General features: G+C 54.2%; 2 protein-coding genes across 6 annotated transcripts in view; one reads left to right on the forward strand and one right to left on the reverse strand.

Moving 5' to 3' along the window:
* SLC25A35 (solute carrier family 25 member 35) overlaps positions 1–17,328 on the forward strand; it is a 32,220-nt gene that overhangs the window by 1,468 nt on the left and 13,424 nt on the right. For 2 of the 3 annotated variants that reach the window (XM_037809321.1, XM_037809323.1), the window contains exons 1-2: positions 6,510–6,777; positions 7,630–7,719. The exons of the other annotated variant lie outside the window; for it this stretch is intronic. The gene's annotated coding sequence lies outside the window, so the exon portion shown is untranslated. Of the gene's footprint in view, positions 1–6,509; positions 6,778–7,629; positions 7,720–17,328 lie in introns of those variants that run through there. 3 annotated transcript variants of the gene reach the window in all.
* ARHGEF15 (Rho guanine nucleotide exchange factor 15) lies at positions 845–11,603 on the reverse strand. Of its 3 annotated transcripts, XM_037809319.1 has the most exons (17): positions 11,038–11,057; positions 10,579–10,711; positions 9,067–9,728; positions 8,461–8,793; positions 8,172–8,226; positions 7,232–7,290; positions 6,920–7,131; positions 6,653–6,813; positions 6,341–6,493; positions 6,085–6,214; positions 4,334–4,408; positions 4,131–4,223; positions 3,884–4,044; positions 3,635–3,787; positions 3,395–3,477; positions 3,204–3,308; positions 845–2,444 (listed from the first exon to the last, which is right to left on the reverse strand). In XM_037809319.1, the coding sequence occupies exons 3-17, from the start codon at positions 9,677–9,679 to the stop codon at positions 2,293–2,295; spliced, it is 2,538 nt and encodes an 845-aa protein (XP_037665247.1). In that variant the 5' UTR covers positions 9,680–9,728; positions 10,579–10,711; positions 11,038–11,057; the 3' UTR covers positions 845–2,292. The 3 variants fall into 3 exon arrangements, with proteins under 3 accessions (XP_037665247.1, XP_037665246.1, XP_037665248.1); XM_037809318.1 differs by lacking the exons at positions 10,579–10,711; positions 11,038–11,057 and adding an exon at positions 11,515–11,603; XM_037809320.1 differs by lacking the exon at positions 10,579–10,711 and having other exon boundaries at positions 11,038–11,060.

The following is a 17,328-nucleotide window of genomic DNA, read 5'->3' on the forward strand; positions in this document are numbered from 1 at the left end:
TCTCTTATGCCAAAGAGCTGGAAGGGGGGAGCTTGGTGAAGGGGCTCCAAGTGCCAGGAAAGTTGAAGGAACCCATGCACGAGCTCCACCACTGCCTTACCACCTTCTCTCCCTGGGATGCAGTCCCCTCATTGCCACCCCGGGCATGAGCACGCTCTTTCCCCAGATCTGCCCAGGGATGGCTCCTTCTTGTCTTTTGGGTCTCCACTTAAATGTCACCTCATCAGGAGTCTTCCTAAAGTGACCCCCCAGAAGCATACATGACATTCTCTGGCATAGCCCTTGCTCTATCTTCCTCATAGCACCTCCTGCTAATGGACTTGATCTTATTATTATTTACTTGGTGATTGTTGATCTCTTCTCCCTTCCTCCAACATGGGCTCCTTGAGAGAGAGGCCTTTGTCATGTTCATGTCTGTATCCCCAGATCCTAGAGCAGCGCCTGGCACTTAAAAGGTCCTCAATGGCAAGGGCAGAGTTGAATTGGATTGAACACAGCCCTGCTTGGCTGGTCAGTAATGGACTTTTATTGCTGACTGACAGCCCTTTTTGTCCCTCTCACTGCTCCTTCAACCCAGGCCTGGTCCTACCGTGTCTTCTACCCCAGCCTGCAGCAGTCCTCTGCCCCAGTAGCTGCAATCCCACAACCACCACCCTGCCCCGCCACCTTGAATCCCTCAGGATCTATGAGTGGGCGACACTCTCAGGCCTCGGGCCTGGTCTCTGAGCCCCAGTTCCCGGCAGAATGGATCCTGCTCTGGAAGCATCTCTTTCCAACCAGCCCCATCCCTCTTAGTGAACCGCATTTGGAGACCACTGTTCCTCTAAGCATACACTACCCTGGAGACCCTCCACCAAAATTTATTGAGAATTTCCCATATGTGCTAGGTGAATTCCCAAAGTCATGGACATGCCAAATGCCAGTGTCCTTCCTGCTCGGAGACACCCCCCCCCCCCACACACACACAGTCTTTCCTGTGGTCCACGTGGCAGTTTCTGTCCTGGGCAAGTGGCCGTGCGTGAGTGGAAGGAAGGTGTGGAAGGCCTAGTCCCCCATTCGCCAGCAACTCTCTGCTCCTCGCCTCCTGGCATCACGCGGGGGCAGTTTCTCATCCAGAAGCAGATGCTCCGGATGGGGTTGGGCAGCCACACCAGCTCTCCATCCTGTCTCCTCTGCTTGGCCCAGTGGTTCTGCGAGAGGACCAGGACGAAGGCGAGAAAGCCCAGGAGACTCACCAGCCAGCCCAGGACCCATAGTTGCTGTTTCTTCGCCCACAACTGGGTTTGAAAGCTGAAGCTGAGGCTGGTTGACTGATCGTACTTTGGCATGGGTCTTGGAGACCAGGCATTGGGGCCAGCAGAAGGACTTGGGGATTTTGTAAAGCCCCAGGCCCCATCTCCTGGCCATCCTCAATTCCTCAGGCTCCTCTGCCAGGCTGATTGGCTGCTCCAAAACATCACCCTCCAACTGTCCTGGAACCCTGGCTTCCAAGAGTCCTAGAATCCAGGGCTCTTATCCTTAGCTCTGACCTCTGGCTGCCAAGCCACAGCCAGCACACTCTCCTTTGGAGGTCAAATAATAGGGAAAATAGGGGGCAACAGAAGAAATGGAGCACTCAGACATCTGGGAAGGGGACCAACCACCACACATGTTCAGCAGAATCACCTTCCCTGATACAGACACACATAGGCACACACAGTTGCACACACAGTCTCTGACACACACACTCTGGATGCTCTTAGCAGAGGGGAACTGACTCGAGAGGATACAGGGGGTGCCCTGAGAACAGAATCCAATACTTCCAAGACTGAAAGGGCAGGACCAGTCATTGCTATAGAACCAAGCAGGGTTGCTATGGTCTGTTGGGCCCAGATCACCATCTTCTTTGACTGTATGGGTCCTCGCTCATCTGTGTTGGTTTACTTTATCCTAGGACTCTATCTCCAGTGCAGCTTTTTGTTAACTGCATCGACTTTGGCTGTGAGCATAGGATACTCAATGGCCATGGGCTCAGCCAGCTCAGTGCCCACTGGCTTCTCTGTACTAAGCCTCTGTTGCCGTTGGCAACACATTCCAGCCATCTTCATCCTTCCTTATTGCTGAGGACTCAGATGGCCTTGTTTGCGTTGGCGGCCCCTTCCCGAGGCTGGGTCCCTGTTGGTTGTCACTAGAGGTAGTAGTTTCACTGACAATGAATCCAGTGGATGGATGGGCTTTGTCCTCTCTGGCCAGCTCTGTGTCCATGGGCCACGCTGCCAGCCGTCCCAACCTGTGCCCCCTCACCAGCCTGCATTAGGGTGGAGGGGCGCTGGGGGTGCCCAGAGAGGGTCCGACAGCCTCGAGAAGCATCTGGTGCTGGCGGAGATGCTTCCTCCTTTTGTGTTCCCCTGTGACTTCACAGACCAACTGGGCAGGGAAGGCCCCAGGGACCCCCTTCAGCCAGCCTGGGGAGAGAGAGAGAGAGGCCCAGGTGGGGCCGGGCAAGGGGTCAGTGAGGAGGCCCTGGTGGGGGCTATGGCCTTGAGGGTCCTGGTGGCTATGAGAATTGGTGGAGAAGTGGAGCATGGGTAGGAAGGGCACTGGAGGGGGCTGGGGACACTCCTCTGTCAAGCCCTGCAGTATCTGCCACTCACAGCTATTTCATCATCTCTGTATGATGCAATACAGAGAAGATGCAATGCATGATCCTATGACCTTATAGGTCATCTTACAGAGACCTACGTGACCTGGTTCCTGTTACACTGTGATATCTCCTGCTTCTTTCCCCTTTCCTCACTCCCTGCAGCCTCAGCGGCCTCCTTACCATTCCTCGGCCACGTCAGGCCTCAGGGCCCTTGCACTGGGACACTTTTCTCCCAGACGCCCACATGGCTAAATTCCTCACCTCCGTCAGGTCCCTGCTCACATGTCGGTTTCTCAATGAGGTCCACCTCAGCCTCCCTATTTAAAATCATCATCCTACCCAACCCTGGAACTCCTGATCTCCTTTATTCTGCTCTATTTGTGCTTTTCCTTAGCACTTATGACCTTCAGATTTACTATGTAGTTTACTTAGGTTGTTTATTCCCTATTTTCTGCCTCTCCTGCTGGAATGTATGCTCCAGCAGGGCAGGGATCTTTGTTTGGTCCTCCGGACCTAGAATAGCAATCGGCACTTCGCTTAATCAATATTTATTGAATAAATGAATAAAAGAATCTCTCACCTTCAGGGTTCTTGTGCGGGTGCTTGGGGGGACCCCTGGACTCCAGACTCCACCCCTCAGTCTTGGCAAGTGCAGAAGGCTCTGAGCACAGCTCCTGGGAGCAGTCTGGTTGGGGGTGGGTGACAGGACAGTGGGATAAAGACCCTTTACAGCTTCTCCCGCATCCCTCCTCCCCTTTAGGGAATACGCACCACAGTCCTCATAGATGGTGTCCGAGGAGCAGGGAAGGGGGCCTGGGGTAGGGAAGGCCCCCAGCCAGCGCTGCATGTCTGATCTGGTGGGGATAGAGGGAGGGGGTGCAGTTGGGTCCAGGAGATTCTCCTGGAGGTTAGGCAGGGGGCATGGAGGAGAGAGATTGGGGAGGAAGGAGGTAGGGTCTGAGAGGTCAGGTGAGGGTCCCCAGGATGTTTTCTGAAGGAGACATAACTCACAGGGAGGAAGCCTGGAGTAGCCGGTGGGTGGGACGGCCCTGGTGGTTGCTGAGAAGGGAGAGGCGGAATGTAGGGGGTCCAGAAGGATCTGGAACCTGCTGGGCCTGGACCAGGGAGCGATGGGCGTAGTCCAGAACCTGGAGCCGCTGCCCACTGCCCAAGAAAGAGGAGGTTCAGAGGAAGAGCTGGGGTCAGGCTGGACCCCTTCTCCCCACTGCAGCTGGGGCTTTCCCGCTCCCTGGGCCCCACCTCTTGGGCTGAGTGATGAGCAGCAGGTCGCTAAAGAGTAGCAGGCAGAGGGGTGTGAAGCGGGGGCGCGAGGTGAAGAGCACACCCCCTCTCCGGCACCCCAACTCCGTCAGCTCCCCTTGCAGCTCCAGGCGCCGAGACCAGGAGACCAGGGGCAGGGCCTGCAAGGAAGCGGAGAGGAGGTTCTCCAGTAGATCTCCTGGGGCTCTGGGGAAAGGGAAGATGGGGAGTCTGGGCAGGGGCTGACCTTGACTTTGTGGAAGCGCAGCCTTTGGGTGAGCCGGATCAGCTCCTCGATCTGCTTCATGCGCCCCACCTCGGCGCTGCAGCGCTCGATGATCTGGGTAAGGCGAGCCAGGACACCCACTCCAGTGGCCAGCCCCCTACTCCCCGCCACCCCTCCTGTCTCTCCCGACCTCAGCAGCATCAGCAGCACCCCCATCGGCCCACCTTGCTCACAGCACCCAGGGCCTTCTGGGCGTTCTCCTGGCGGCTGGACCCCTCTTCTGTCTGGTGCAGGATATTCTGGGGACAAGAAGGAAGGGTTTCAGAGGGGCCACAGCTCAAAGGGCCCTGCCCAGCTTGGAGAAATGCTCAGTTTGGGGTTCATAAGCCTGGGGCAGAAATCCCTCAAAGAGGCTGAGATACCTCACCACTCACCATCTGCATGACTCTGAGCTAGCCATGCTACCTCTCCGAGCCTCTGTTTTCCCACCTGTGAAATGGGGATAATGCCCACCTCACGGCCCTGTTGTAAGGCTTCAATAAGGCAGTGCACGCAAAGTGCTTTGGCGTGGTCCTTGGCACAAAGTAAATGCTGAAGAGAGGGTAGCTATTAGCTTACTAATTATTAACCACAACACTTAGTGCCAACAATATAGCAGAGTGTTTCCGAGTGCCTGGGTTCAAATTATGTTTCCATCAATTACTATCTGTACGACTTGGGGCAAGTTATTTAACCTCTCTGTGCCTCAGGTTCCTTATTTATAAAGTGGGGTTAATAATAGTCCCTACAGTTGTTGGTAAGGTCAAATGGGCAGCTACCACTTAGAACAGTGCCTAGACCAGCACCCAATAGGTGTTTGGCTATTAGTATAATAATTGTTATTATTATTATGCTCTCTACCATGGGAATAGATAAAATTGAATAAGACATCAAGAAGCGAATAATCTAGTTGAGATCCCCATATTGGGTGACCTGGTTTTGGGGGACAGTTTTCTCGCTTGCAATTGAAGAGTGTTTCTCAACCATTTTTTTCATTATCGCTCCCCTAAAGTGACTTTTCAGACATTTTCCTAATCATCACCTATCATGAAAAAATGTTGGTAACTTTGATACAGTTGTCAAACCAATGTTATTATATTAGTAACTATAGTTTATAGTTTATATTAGGGTTCACTCTCTGTATTGTAAAATTCTATGTGGTTTTTTTTTTAAATTAATTTTTATTCTGGTAACGTATAGAAAGCCTAAAATCTCCCATTTTAACCACCTCCAAGTATACAGTTTGGTGGTGCTGATTAAATTCACAATGGTGTGCTCCCGTCACCACCATCCATAACGAAAACTTTTCCATCACCCCAAATCTGTATCCATTAAGCATTATCTCCCCATTCCCCACCCCCACCCTACCACTAGTAACCTGTATGCTAATTTTTGACTCCATGAATTTGCATATTCTAATTGTTTCATCTAAGTGAGGTCATACAATATATGTCTCCTACCATGAAATATTAATAGCACAGATATAACTATTTCTTTTCTGGTACCATGGGCCTTTGGAGGGCCATGACCATTGAAATACCTAGGATTTTTTCCCATCCCCTACTCAGAACCAATTTTTCCCTCCTTGGGGATGATCTCACCCCCACTGGCATGCAGTACAAGAATGCAGCTGGAGAGGGCCTTGGAGACCATAACCCATTCCTCCAGAGACCCAGGGAGGGGAAAGGATTTGCCCACAGCCACTCAGCCAATGAGTGGCACAGCTAAATTTGGAACTCAGGTCTCTAGCCAGGGGCTCTTTTCCTTCACCCGCCCAGCCCCTGGGGGCGTTGGGTAGCTCCAGGTGGGGAGTGGAGGATCCTGGATTGAGAGTTGTGATCTGGGGGTTTCTGGTTGTGATCTGGGGGTTTCTGGGTTCATAGTGATGACCCGGCAAGGAGCCCCAGGGGAGAGCCGGCCCCACCCAGGCGGGTACCTGTAGCAGCATGCGGAGCCGGGTGATGCGCTGAAAGGGCAGCAGCAGGAACGACGGCAGCGGGAGGCGCTCGCACTTGGGGAGGCTCTGCAGGCGACGCAGCTCCGCCGAGAAGCGCACATTCGTGTCCCTGCAGGAGAGGCGCGGGAGGTTGGCGGCTGCCTCCGGGCCCTCCCCAGCCCCTGGGACGGGTCCCCCAGCCTGCTCTGGCCTCGCCCCTAACCCTGCTCCCCAGCCGCCTCCCTGGGGTCCTCACATGAGGCGGCTGTAGGTCTCCTCCTGATACTGCTGGTTCCGCACGTAATCCACATACACCGAGAAAGGCCCCACGGCGTGGGCGTGCACCACGTCACACAGGTCGCTGATGTGAGGAGAGGAGCGCACCCGGGACAGTAACGTGCCTAGAAACCTGCGGGAGTCCGGGAAAGCCAGCAATGGAGGGGGCAGAGAGCCGGGGCTCTCGGGCCGCGGGGGAAAGAACTGGGAGCTAACTGGGCGCGCGGAAGGGGCGGACCCGGGACCGGCAGAAAGCCCGGGAGGGCGCAGAGGGTTCCAGGGCCCCACTGACCGCTCGCTGACTCCCTGGACTCGCTGCACGTTGGAGAAGAGGGTGTGGTGGTCCCGGGGGGTGAGCGTGTCCCGCAGCGCGCGGCTCAGCACGAAGGTGTCGGTCAGCAGCCGCAAGGAGCGCAGGTAGGAGGCCTCGGACGTCACCACCTCAAACAGGCTCTGCGGAGGAACAGGGGCGGCCCGGGGAAAGGCCAGCTCGCGGCCAGGCTCGCGACCCAGGTCGCGCTCTCCCCGCTGCCCGCGGCCCGGCCCCGGACGTGCCCACCTCCTGCATGCGCCTCTCCTGGGGGCTGAGCGTCTCCAGGAGGCCGCTGGCGCGCACAGCCGGGAGCTCCTGCCACAGCGTGTTGCGCGGCCCCGGGGGGCGCGCGAAGGTGGGAGCTTCTCCAGAATTTGCTGGGGAGGGACCCCCATCCTCGCCAACCCCCCACAGCTCCTCTGACAGCACGGTTGCGCGATAAGTCTGGTACAGGGGTTCTGGGGAGCAGAGGTGGCGCGTCAGGGATCTCCAGAGCCCCAGGCCCCTCCCCAATGCCTGATGGTCATGGCAGGGACCCCCAGGTCCAGAGGCCCTTACCGTCCTGCAGGGGCAGCTCCCAGTTCTGCTCCTTCAGCCCCTGGAGCCCCTCCTCCTCCCTGTGGAGAAAGGGGTGAGTCCCCTGAGGCCACTGCCGTTGCACACCTCCAGGGGGTGCTATTCGCCCGGTCGTGTAGGGGCTTGTACAGCCTGCACGCTTATAGGCAGCGACCCTGAAGGCGTTCCCGATTTTTTTTTTTTTTTTTTTTTTTTTTCTGATGTGCCTGCTGTTGAGAAGGCCCTGAACCATTATCTCAACCACTCTGTTCAAGAGACTTCCAAGTCTCCATCTCCAGCCCTCTCATGGAGCAACCATTGTCTGGGATGTCCTGTTTGTGCCTGGGTGTCATTCAAAATGAGCAGATCCAACTCTCACACCTCCCCCTCACCACCTGCAGCTCTCTCTGTGCCCTGTTCTGGTCATCAGCTCCACCACACACGCAGCCGCCTGAGCCCCAAACCTGGAAGAATGATCTCCCACAACACAGGTAAATGTTTGTGGGATAAATGATGAACCAGGATTAACTCTGATAATGACGGTGAATCTAAGATGATAAAGCAGTGGAGATAACATAGAAGAGATGTTATTGTTTGCCAGTTGGGGCTGTGGACAAGAAATGCAATAGAAGCTCAAGGAGGGGAGAGGGAACTTGAAAGGGAGCACTTAGCATAGGCCCAGCTCTTTACCGATATTGCACCCCAGGGACTCTGTGACGTAGTTGGGAGGCTTATCCCGTTCTGAGACCAAGAAAAGTTAAGTGACTTGGATAAGGCCACGTAACTAATAAGAGACTGAGTTGGGATCGGAAAGTGGGACCTCTGGTGACTAGACCTCCACCGCTTCTTTACTCCGTCTTTGTAGAGGAGGGATTTAGCTGGACTTGCGGGTTAGCTTGCCCTCAGGAGTGGGGGGAGCAGTGATGGTGGGGGTGAACAGTACCTGCCCTCCATGGTTGCTGGAGGAGCGCTCTGCAGAGCTTCATCAGGACTGTCCCCTGTAGAGAGAATCCAAAGTGAGGAGAACTTCTTCAAGAATCCCCAGTTGGGGACTCCCAACCCCAGCCACAGCAGGGACTGTTACTAAGAAAACTACAACTCCCATCAGCCCCAGGGAGGCAGCTGATGGAGGAGCACAGGGCCTGCTGGGGGTTGTAGTGGTTGGTCTTAGAATATTCCACCTGCCTCCACCCCTGCCCCTTCCCAGAGATCCACTCCCCCAGGCCCTGTACCTGTCTGGATTCCATCCTCGGAGGGCAGACCGAGGTCTGGCTGGGAGTTGTCCCCAGAGATGGTGGCGTCCTGCCTGACTCGAGTTGGTTTGGGGGGTTTGAGGGGTGGCAGGAGTTTGCGCTCGTCGGTGGAGCGGTAGGACGTGAGAATGACTGGCGGGTGACTGAGGCTTGGAGGGTTGGGGCGGGAGCGAGAGGCCCGTAGTGGGGAAGCCCGGGAGGGGGCTCTGGGGCCGTCCTCACAGCCCCCCACAGGCACCCATCGGAGCTCCAGGCCAGGGCGGGCTCCATGGCAGACACAGGGGCAGCAGGGAGGGCAGACCAGGGCAGCATCTGTGGGAGACGGAGGGGTCCTAAGGAGAAAATCCCTGGGGCCTGGCCCCACCCTGCCCAGGCATCCCCAGTCCCTATAACCTACCCAGCCAAAGGAGCAGGGAGCTCCAGCCCAAGGCCTCTACCTTCCCAACCCTGACTCTCTTCAAACCCCCAGAGATATGAAAAACAGATTTTCCAAACCCCAAATCCACTTTTGAAAAGGTAGCCCCTGAACGTGCCCACTCTTAATTGAAAACAATTGAGGCCACCCTCACCGCACCACGCACTTACCCAGAGCTTTGTTCTCTTGGGACCCACTCCCCACAAGGATGCCTTGGGGGGTGTCTCTCTCCCCATTGACATCCACTCTGCCTTGGGGACCCGGCTCCAGGGTGTCCGTGGCCTGGGTCCTGCCTTCAGATCCCCACTCAAACCTGCCAGCCAGTCTCCGCACAGTGCCAGGCCCCGAGGCTGATCCATCGGGGTCCTGGCCCTGGGTGGCTGGGAGCAGGGGCAGAGGGGTGCGGGGAGACCCTGAGGGTTTGGGCGGGGGGATTGGAGACCGGGGGACAAGCTCTGGGGAGATGGAACGCCGGGATGCTGGACTAGGGGTGCTGGAAGAAGGTGAGTCTGGGGAAGTCGGGGAGTTGAGGCTGGTTTTAGCAGCTGAGGGAGGCAGAAGGGCTGGGGGCTTGAGGGATGCGGCTGGGGGCTCCCAGAAGATGGGGGTGCACATTGGGGTGGGTGCATCATTGGCGGTGGGGGAAGGTTCTTGTAGGGAGGAGCCGTTGTGGAGGGGCCCCAGGCACTGGGCAGCGCGGGGGCGGGAAGGAGGGCGGGGGCGGGTGATCCGAGGGGGCTTCTGGGAAGGGGGTGTTGCTGCAGAAAGGGACTGGACCGACATCTTCCTCTGAGCTCTTCAAAGGAGTGGAGCATTCTGCTGGAGTCATCCCCTAGGAGGGGGGAGGGAGGGAGAGCTTCAGTGCCCCTGGGTGGGTGGGTGGGGTGGACCAGCAGCCTCTGCGCCCCCACAGCATGCAAAGAACACGTTTTCAAGTGAATGCACCATGCTTTTGGAGCTGGTGGGGGAGGTGGGAAGTCTGGAGCACTTCCTCTCCTTCCTTCTCCAGTCTCCTTTCTTCACCTCCCACCCCTCCTTCTCATTGCCCTTCCGGAGACCCCTGGACCCTCCTGGGCAGCCTTTCTCTGCGCTCTCAGCCTCCAATTCTGTCTCGGTCTTTTGGCTTTTGCTGCCACAGTTGGGCCGGACCCGTAGCGGGAATCGGCTTGCAGTTTAGCCTCTGTGTGTCCATCTGAATGTGTGCCTGTGTGTGCTGTGGAGGCTTGCGTGTGTTCTGGGGGGCATGTGTGCCGTAGCAAGTGCTGTGTAGAGCGGGGTGCTGTGTGCGGTGGTTGAGAGTGTGCGTGTTACCTGCTTAGTGGGTGGGTCTGCAGCGGGGCGAGTGGAGCTGTCCCGTGTGTGGCCTTCAGCCCATTAAGGGATATGTGGGGCAAGAGTGGACAGGATGGGGTGTGTGTGTGCACGTGCGTGTGCATGCACGCATGGGTGCACACGCTTCTGTGCTTGTGTGAGTGTGTCTGTGCTCCTGCCTGTTTAGTGAAGGGATGCATCACTGCTTCCCTGCTCCAGCCCACACTCCGCCCCCCATTTCCCAGTTCCTCTCTCCGGACTCTCCCTTTCCGGATTATTTTTAGTCTCCTCTTCCTGCCATGAAGATTCCTGGAGCCTCTGACCCCAGGAGACCAGGAGGTCGCTGCTGCCCCCCATTATTCTCTTCTCACCCAGTGTGGGTGCAGGGAGAGGCCGCAGTGGAGACCAGGGTCCTGTCGGGACAGCGGTGCGGGGGGGTGGTGACCGCAACACCAGACAGAAGCCGAGGGCCAGTGGGCTGGGATGCTGGGGCCTGGGCCTCTCCTGCGGGGAAGGAGGCTGCCACCCTGAGAAGGCTGTAGGGTCAGGGTTGGGAGAGGGGGCTGCCCCCAAACCCCCTTCAAGAGTCAGCCGGAGAGTCAGACCCTTCCAGGCCCCACGTGGGGTTCTTAAAAAATGATATGGGGTGGGGGCTGGAAGCTGTAGACAGTGAGTCTCCCGCTCAATGGCCTCGCCCCCTGGGCCAGTGGCCAGCTCCTCCCCGGCCCCTGTGCCCTCGGGGATCCAGCCCCAGTCCCAGGTGCCAGTGTCCGCGTCCTTCCCCACCCGCCTCTTGCCGGGACCCAGGTACTCCTGCCCCAAGCACTCACCCTTGAGTCCCCTCCACTCTCAGTCACCTCCCAGGGCTGAGTGAGTCGAGGCAGGAAACAGGAATCGGATCCTCCTCCCAGCCCCCAACCGGACACCCCCCCTCCCAGCCACACCACGCTTCACATGCGCACCGTCGGGAAGATGTGAGGGACCCAGGATCCGGGGGCGCCGAGGCTAATGGGGTCTGGGGAAAGGCTGCAGCCAGGGCTGGGAGGAGAGTGGGTTGTAACGTGCGTGTGTGGCCTGTCTGCGTGGCTGCGCGCGTCCCTGTGGACGGTGGGCTGGGGTGGCCGTGGGGCATGGATGTCTGGACGCTTCTGTCCTGGCTAAGGGGTGGCGTGGGGTGACCACCTCTCCGGTCTCTCTTTAACTCTCAAGCCGTGCCCCTGGGTGTGAGCCAGCCCCCTATTTCACACCAGAGGACACCCCAGGCTTCCTCCATCTTCACTCTCTGCACTGGCTCCCCGTGACCTTACCTTAATCTTTTGAAAGCGGTTTCTGTCTTCAGCCTCTGCCTTGGAGCACCTGCCAGGGGTCTCCCAGCGTCGGTTCCTCCCTGTTTCTGGGGCGGGAACTGAGGGCTCAGATTGAAATCTCGGCAGAGGAAGCCAGTTCCTCCGCCCCACCCGGCCATTGTGTGGGGAGGTGTGAGTGTGTGCGAAGAGCAGAGGACAGAGCGAGGGTGAGAGGCAGGGTGGGTGGGCACGGGGAGCGAGATCTGCCCCCTCCAGGTGGGTGTGACACCTGCTGGGACCCCAGGCCGGCTGCCCGCTGCCAGTTCCTATCTCTGGGTCCCGTCCCGGCCTCTCCCTGTCCCACCCAGAGGCTCTGAGGGTGTCTGGCTGGGGGCCAGGACTCTGGGGTGAAACAGAGGGGTAGGGGTCTCCCTCACCTCTGATTAGCTCTGTGATTGAGGAGCTGAGCTCCCAGGGCTGGGTGAGGGTGGGGGGTGTTATGAAAACAACTGAGGGGGTGGAAGGAGCCACGCCCCAGTCTGGGAAGTGGGGTGGTGGGAGGAAGATCTGAGAGCAGCTGTGAACTCCAGGGCCTTTATCCCACGCCCAGGTGTCCTCCTTTCCCAGACCTCCTCTATCTCTCTGACACACATACTCAAAATAAGACACTGAGAAGAAAGTCCAGAACACTGGGAGAGAAATAGGTTTTAACCCCTTTTCTAGCAAAGTAAAAGTCCCAGGGGACGGTCAAGACCCTGTGCAACCTGCCCTCTCCTCCCAGGCACACTCCTGCCTCAGAGCCTTTGCACTGGCTGTTCCCTCTGTCTGCAACCCTCCTTCCCAGGACATCCCCGTGGGTGATTCTCAAATATCCCCTCCTTGGTGAGAGATTTATCCTGACTACTCTTTAAAACTACCCACCCTACCTAACCCTATAGTCCTGACTTCCCTATTTTTCCCATAGTAATTATGCTTCATAACATACCATATGGTTTACTTATATGTTATGTTTACAATTGATTATAATGATCTTTTCACATTGGAAAGTAAGCTTCCTGGAGGCAGGATCTTTATCTGTTTTGTTCACTGATGTACCCCAAAGTTCTAGAACGAGTTCAGGCATATAATAGACACTCAATATTTGATTAATTGAACCAAACTGAAGTGAACCGTTCCCACAGCCCACAGCTACTCCTCTGGCTCTCCTTGCCTATAGACCATTTCCATAGTTCTGTTGATCCCACCAGTTTCTCACACACACATGCACACACACACACACACACACACACACACTCAGGGCCGGGCATCCAACCTCCCAGCCCTCACCTGTAGATCATTCTGGGCCCCAGTGAGAGGAAATTTCTCCAAGAGTGTCTCAGAGACCCTATCAAGAAAGCTAGACACACATGTAGCCTTATTGAACCCTGTTTTTGTTTTGACTGAAATGGGAAAATCTTTATTAGTCTTGCTACTTACAAAAATAGCATTAGAAAATAACTAAGCAAATAAAGTGCTGGTTATCGGCTGCAAACATGACTAGTGTTTGGTACTGTGTTAAGCATTCCAGGTCTGCATGGGGATGTGGGGTCTCAAGAGTGGGGGGAAGAAGAATTAGATGGGTTGGGTAGATCCTTAGATCTTGACCTCTGCCCTCCCTGTCTGCTCTGAGCTTCTCTCCTCTTCTTTCTCTCTCTCTCTCCCAGACAGACAGACCCATCTGGAGGCTTTTCACCTGCCTGTAGGGGAGAGACTCCTCCAACTCCCAAAGGCAAGAGAGCATGTTTTGCTGTAACTGAAGCTCTCTGGAGCTACACTGAGAATGTTCCAGCACTCCTGAAAGAGGAGTGTTATATGGAGCCCACTGCTCAGAGCAGCTGCCAAAATGAAAACAATGACTTTCCGGAGCTATAAAAACCAGCATCTGTTTATTTATGCCCTAGCTCCATCCAAAAAGAAGCCAAGCTCTGGAAATCATGTTACCATGCAATATACACCAGGCTATTTTGCATGAACATATTTTATTGTACAATATTTTTGCAAAGACACTGAAGATTTTTATGGTAATAATCCATTCTCCCACCGCCCCCAAAAAGCAAAGAGCTTGTATTTTCCCATATTCTATAGGTGCCGTCATGGTTTCAATTCTGCGTTCCGCCGTCTTCTCTTAGCATCGCTGTGAAACCACTTTTCACGTTGCTTCCTAGAAGTGTAATACGGCTTCAACTACATTTTGCCATCCTGCTAAAAAGCAGCCCCAGGCACCCAGGAAACTAGCTCCCTCCCCATGTCATGTGGTTCCGCGGGACAACCAATCGCAGCAGCCTCCCCTGGTCACTTGACCCAGGTTTGGCCAATCAGAGATCCCCCTTCCTCCCACCCCGGAGACTGGCCCAGAAATGAGCAAGTAGCGCAAGCCAGGCTGGGCCTCTGGGAAAGAGAACGTTTCTGTTTTCTCCAAGGTCACAAGGCGGGAACAATGTGCGTCTGAAGTGGTCTGTAGCTTGGCCTATCTCGGCCTCCCTTCATCCACGAATGGAGAAAAACAGTCAATAGTGAGAGAAAATGAGCCCCAGACCCAAGGGAAGCAGAGCCAAGAGATGGGGAGCTGACAACATCATCTGAGCCCTTGAACTTGCCACTTACTTGAGCCACTGCATTCCCTATTGTGCTTCAGCTAGTTTGAGCTGGGCTTGGCTTTCACTGCTAAAAGAATTTGACAGTTACGTTTCCTGGGTCCCAGTCCTTTCGGCCACTATAAGTAATGCTGCAGTGAATATCTTTGTGCAAAAAAAAAACCACTTTCGATTCTTAAGGAAGTAACTCTAGGAGCTCAATGTGATTGGTTTTGATTTTGCTTGGTGATTGTCTTCTGGAAGGATGAAGGAATTCTCAGGTGTCTACCTCATCTCTATGCCTCCACATCAGGTAGCCTCAAGCCTCCTCAGTTTCCCTTAAGACACTCAGCTGGTGCTTGGGAAAGGTTTCATGTGGAAGGGGCACTACTGTGTAGGGTTTGGCCAGGCTGAGAGGCAGGAGGCAATGGGTGACCATTTGGGGAGAGCAGAGAAGCTCAGGCACAGTGAGAGGGGAAAGCAGGCACATTCAGGGAACTGGGAAAGGAAACTCAGCTGAAATGGAGAGGAGTGAAGCTGGAGAAACAAGTAGAGACCACTTCGTGGGCAGCCAGGCAGAGCCAAACAAGTGGTGAAGGTTTCTGAGCAGGACTGCTGGAGGGTGTGGCAGCTATGGTTTAACCAGTCCCACATCCAGTGCCCCTCTTCGGGTACCAGTGCCTGGCTTTCCTTTGGGGAACTGTCCCTCCACCATTCTCACCCCACGTGGCCCATAAACAGTCAGTCAACACAGTCTCTCTCCCCCAGCCACAGAGTTGGTTCATGGGTGAGCGTGTGACACAAGCAGAGCCAATGCATAATCTGCACAGACTTCTGTTCAAATTATTGGGAAAGAGACTCTACTCTCCCTGGTGGGTTGTTTTCAGTGGTGGCTGCAATATTTCCTCCATCCCAAGTGCCCATTTGCGATGTGACTTTGCCACGCGTCCCCTTAGGAGTGGAATCTATGTCCCCTCCCTTTGAGTCTGGACTGGCTCTGTGATTTGCTTTGATCAAAAGAACGTGGAGGAGAGGGGTGTAAATCTCCCTGGCAATGCAGGACATGACTCCCAGGGATGAACCTGGACCCGGCATCGTGGGATTGAGAACATCATCCTGACCAAAAAGGGGAAGTGGAAGGAGATAAAATAACGTTTCAGTGACTGTGAGATTTCAAATGGAATTGAGAGGTCACTCTGGTGGGCATTCTTATATAGATATAAGATACAGTACTATGTAGATGACCCTGTTTAGGTTTTAATGTATTGAAATAGCTAGAAATAAATACCTGAAACTATCAAACTCCAACCCAGTGGCCTTGACTCTTGAAGACGATTGTATAACAATGTAGCTTACAAGGGGTGACGGTGTGATTGTGAAAACCTTGTGGATCACACTCCCTTTAGGCACTGTAAGGATGGATGAGTGGAAAAATGGGATAGGGACTAAATGAAGATTGGGGTGGGATGGGGGGGATGATTTGGGCGTTCTTTTTTACTTTTGTTTTTCTTTTTTTTATTCTTTCTGGTATAAAGAAAATGTTCAAAAATAGATTGGGGCAATGAAGGCACAACTGTATGATGGTACTGTGGACAATTGATTGTACACCGTGGATGATTGTATGGTATGTGAATATACCTTAATAAAACTGGATTAAAAAAAAAAAAAAATGTGAAGAAGGAAGTGCCACGGTGCTTCTTAGAAGCCAGCCTCCCATGTAACAAAGTATGGGTTAGACTCCTGGGTGACTAGTGACCATGTGGAAAGTGGCTGAATGGAGGACAGCCAAGGTACCCCAGCCAAGGTCTTAGACACGTGAGCCAGGCCATCTTGGGATCCTCCAGCCTCAGTCAAGTGCCTGAGCTGACCACTCATGGAGCATCCCCTCCACTAGGCCTCTAAGTTTGGGGGTGACTCGCTATGCAGCAATAGATAATGAAAACATTCTTTTTCACTTGGAATGCTAAGCTGGTGGAACACAGGCCTGGAGCCACTGGTGGCCATCAGGGAGGTGACCTCAGAATGAAACCAACACGGGGGGAGAGGTGGAGGGAGACAGATTGGAGTCCCAGGATCCTGGTGGCTTGAGGTCATATCTGTGTTTTGACTTTTCAGTTATGTGATGCAATAAATTCCCTTTTTGTAAGCTAGTTTGAGGTTCGAGTTGAATTTCTGTCAATTACATCTAAAAAAGTCCCTTGTGGGGGAAGTTCATAAAGAGAGAGGTGTTGAGTCCAACTGGCTTCTGGAAGGACCAGGATCTTGAAGGCCAGTGGAACCTTTCATGGAGTATAAAATACCTGGGCCCCTTTTCTGTCTAGAAAGCTGTTAGGGGTGGGTGGCACAGATCAAGAAGGGGGTGGTGGGGAAAACCTGGCCTGTCTGGGAATCCGTGCAGGTTCTAATTTCGGTGATGACAGACAGGGAGGATTCTGTGAACTGCCACTAGGGGGAGCCTGAGCACTTCGGGTGCCAGGCCCTCAGGCCAGCCCAGGCAGAAGTGGCCGCCAAGCCTCTGCACCCCCAACCTCCCAGCTCTGTGGCACCACTCTTTCTCTCAGAAACCTGGGCCCTTTGCATCCCTCCACACCTCTCAAATCTGTCTCAGGATATTCATACCCAAGAAAAAAATAACTTACAGTGATCAAGCATTGTATTGGTCAAAGAATAGACACATCAACCAACAAAACAGAATAAAGTCCAGAAATAGATACCCACAAATATAGTCAACTAACCTTTGACAAAGGAGCAAAGACATTTCGATGGAGAAAGGATAGTCTTTTCAACAAAACGGTCCTGGAACAATTGGACATCCGTACGCAAATGAACTAACAAAAAGGCATCAAGACGCAGAACTTAGCTCATTCACAAAAAGTAACTCAGAATGGATCACAGACCTAATTGTAATATGCAAAACTATAAAGCATCTAGAAGAAAACAAAGGGGAAAATCTAGGTAACTTTGGGTTTGGCAATAAGTTTTTAGCTACAACTCCAAAAAAAGTCCAGTCCATGAAGAAGGAAAAAAAAGTTAAGTTGGACGTTATTATAGTTGTTTGTTATGAGAATGAGAAGAAAAGCCACACGCCCTTCCCCCCACGGCAGGCTACTCTGCAAACTTCACTGTGGGAGAAAGAAGCAGTCCCTGCTGAAAGCAAGCATATATAGCTCAACCAAGTCCAATCAGGGTTTTAATTAACAAATGTGAGCTGCTGAATACAAGC

Source organism: Choloepus didactylus, chromosome 18 (assembly GCF_015220235.1).
Source record: "Choloepus didactylus isolate mChoDid1 chromosome 18, mChoDid1.pri, whole genome shotgun sequence".
Classification (NCBI taxonomy): Eukaryota; Metazoa; Chordata; class Mammalia; order Pilosa; family Megalonychidae; genus Choloepus; species Choloepus didactylus.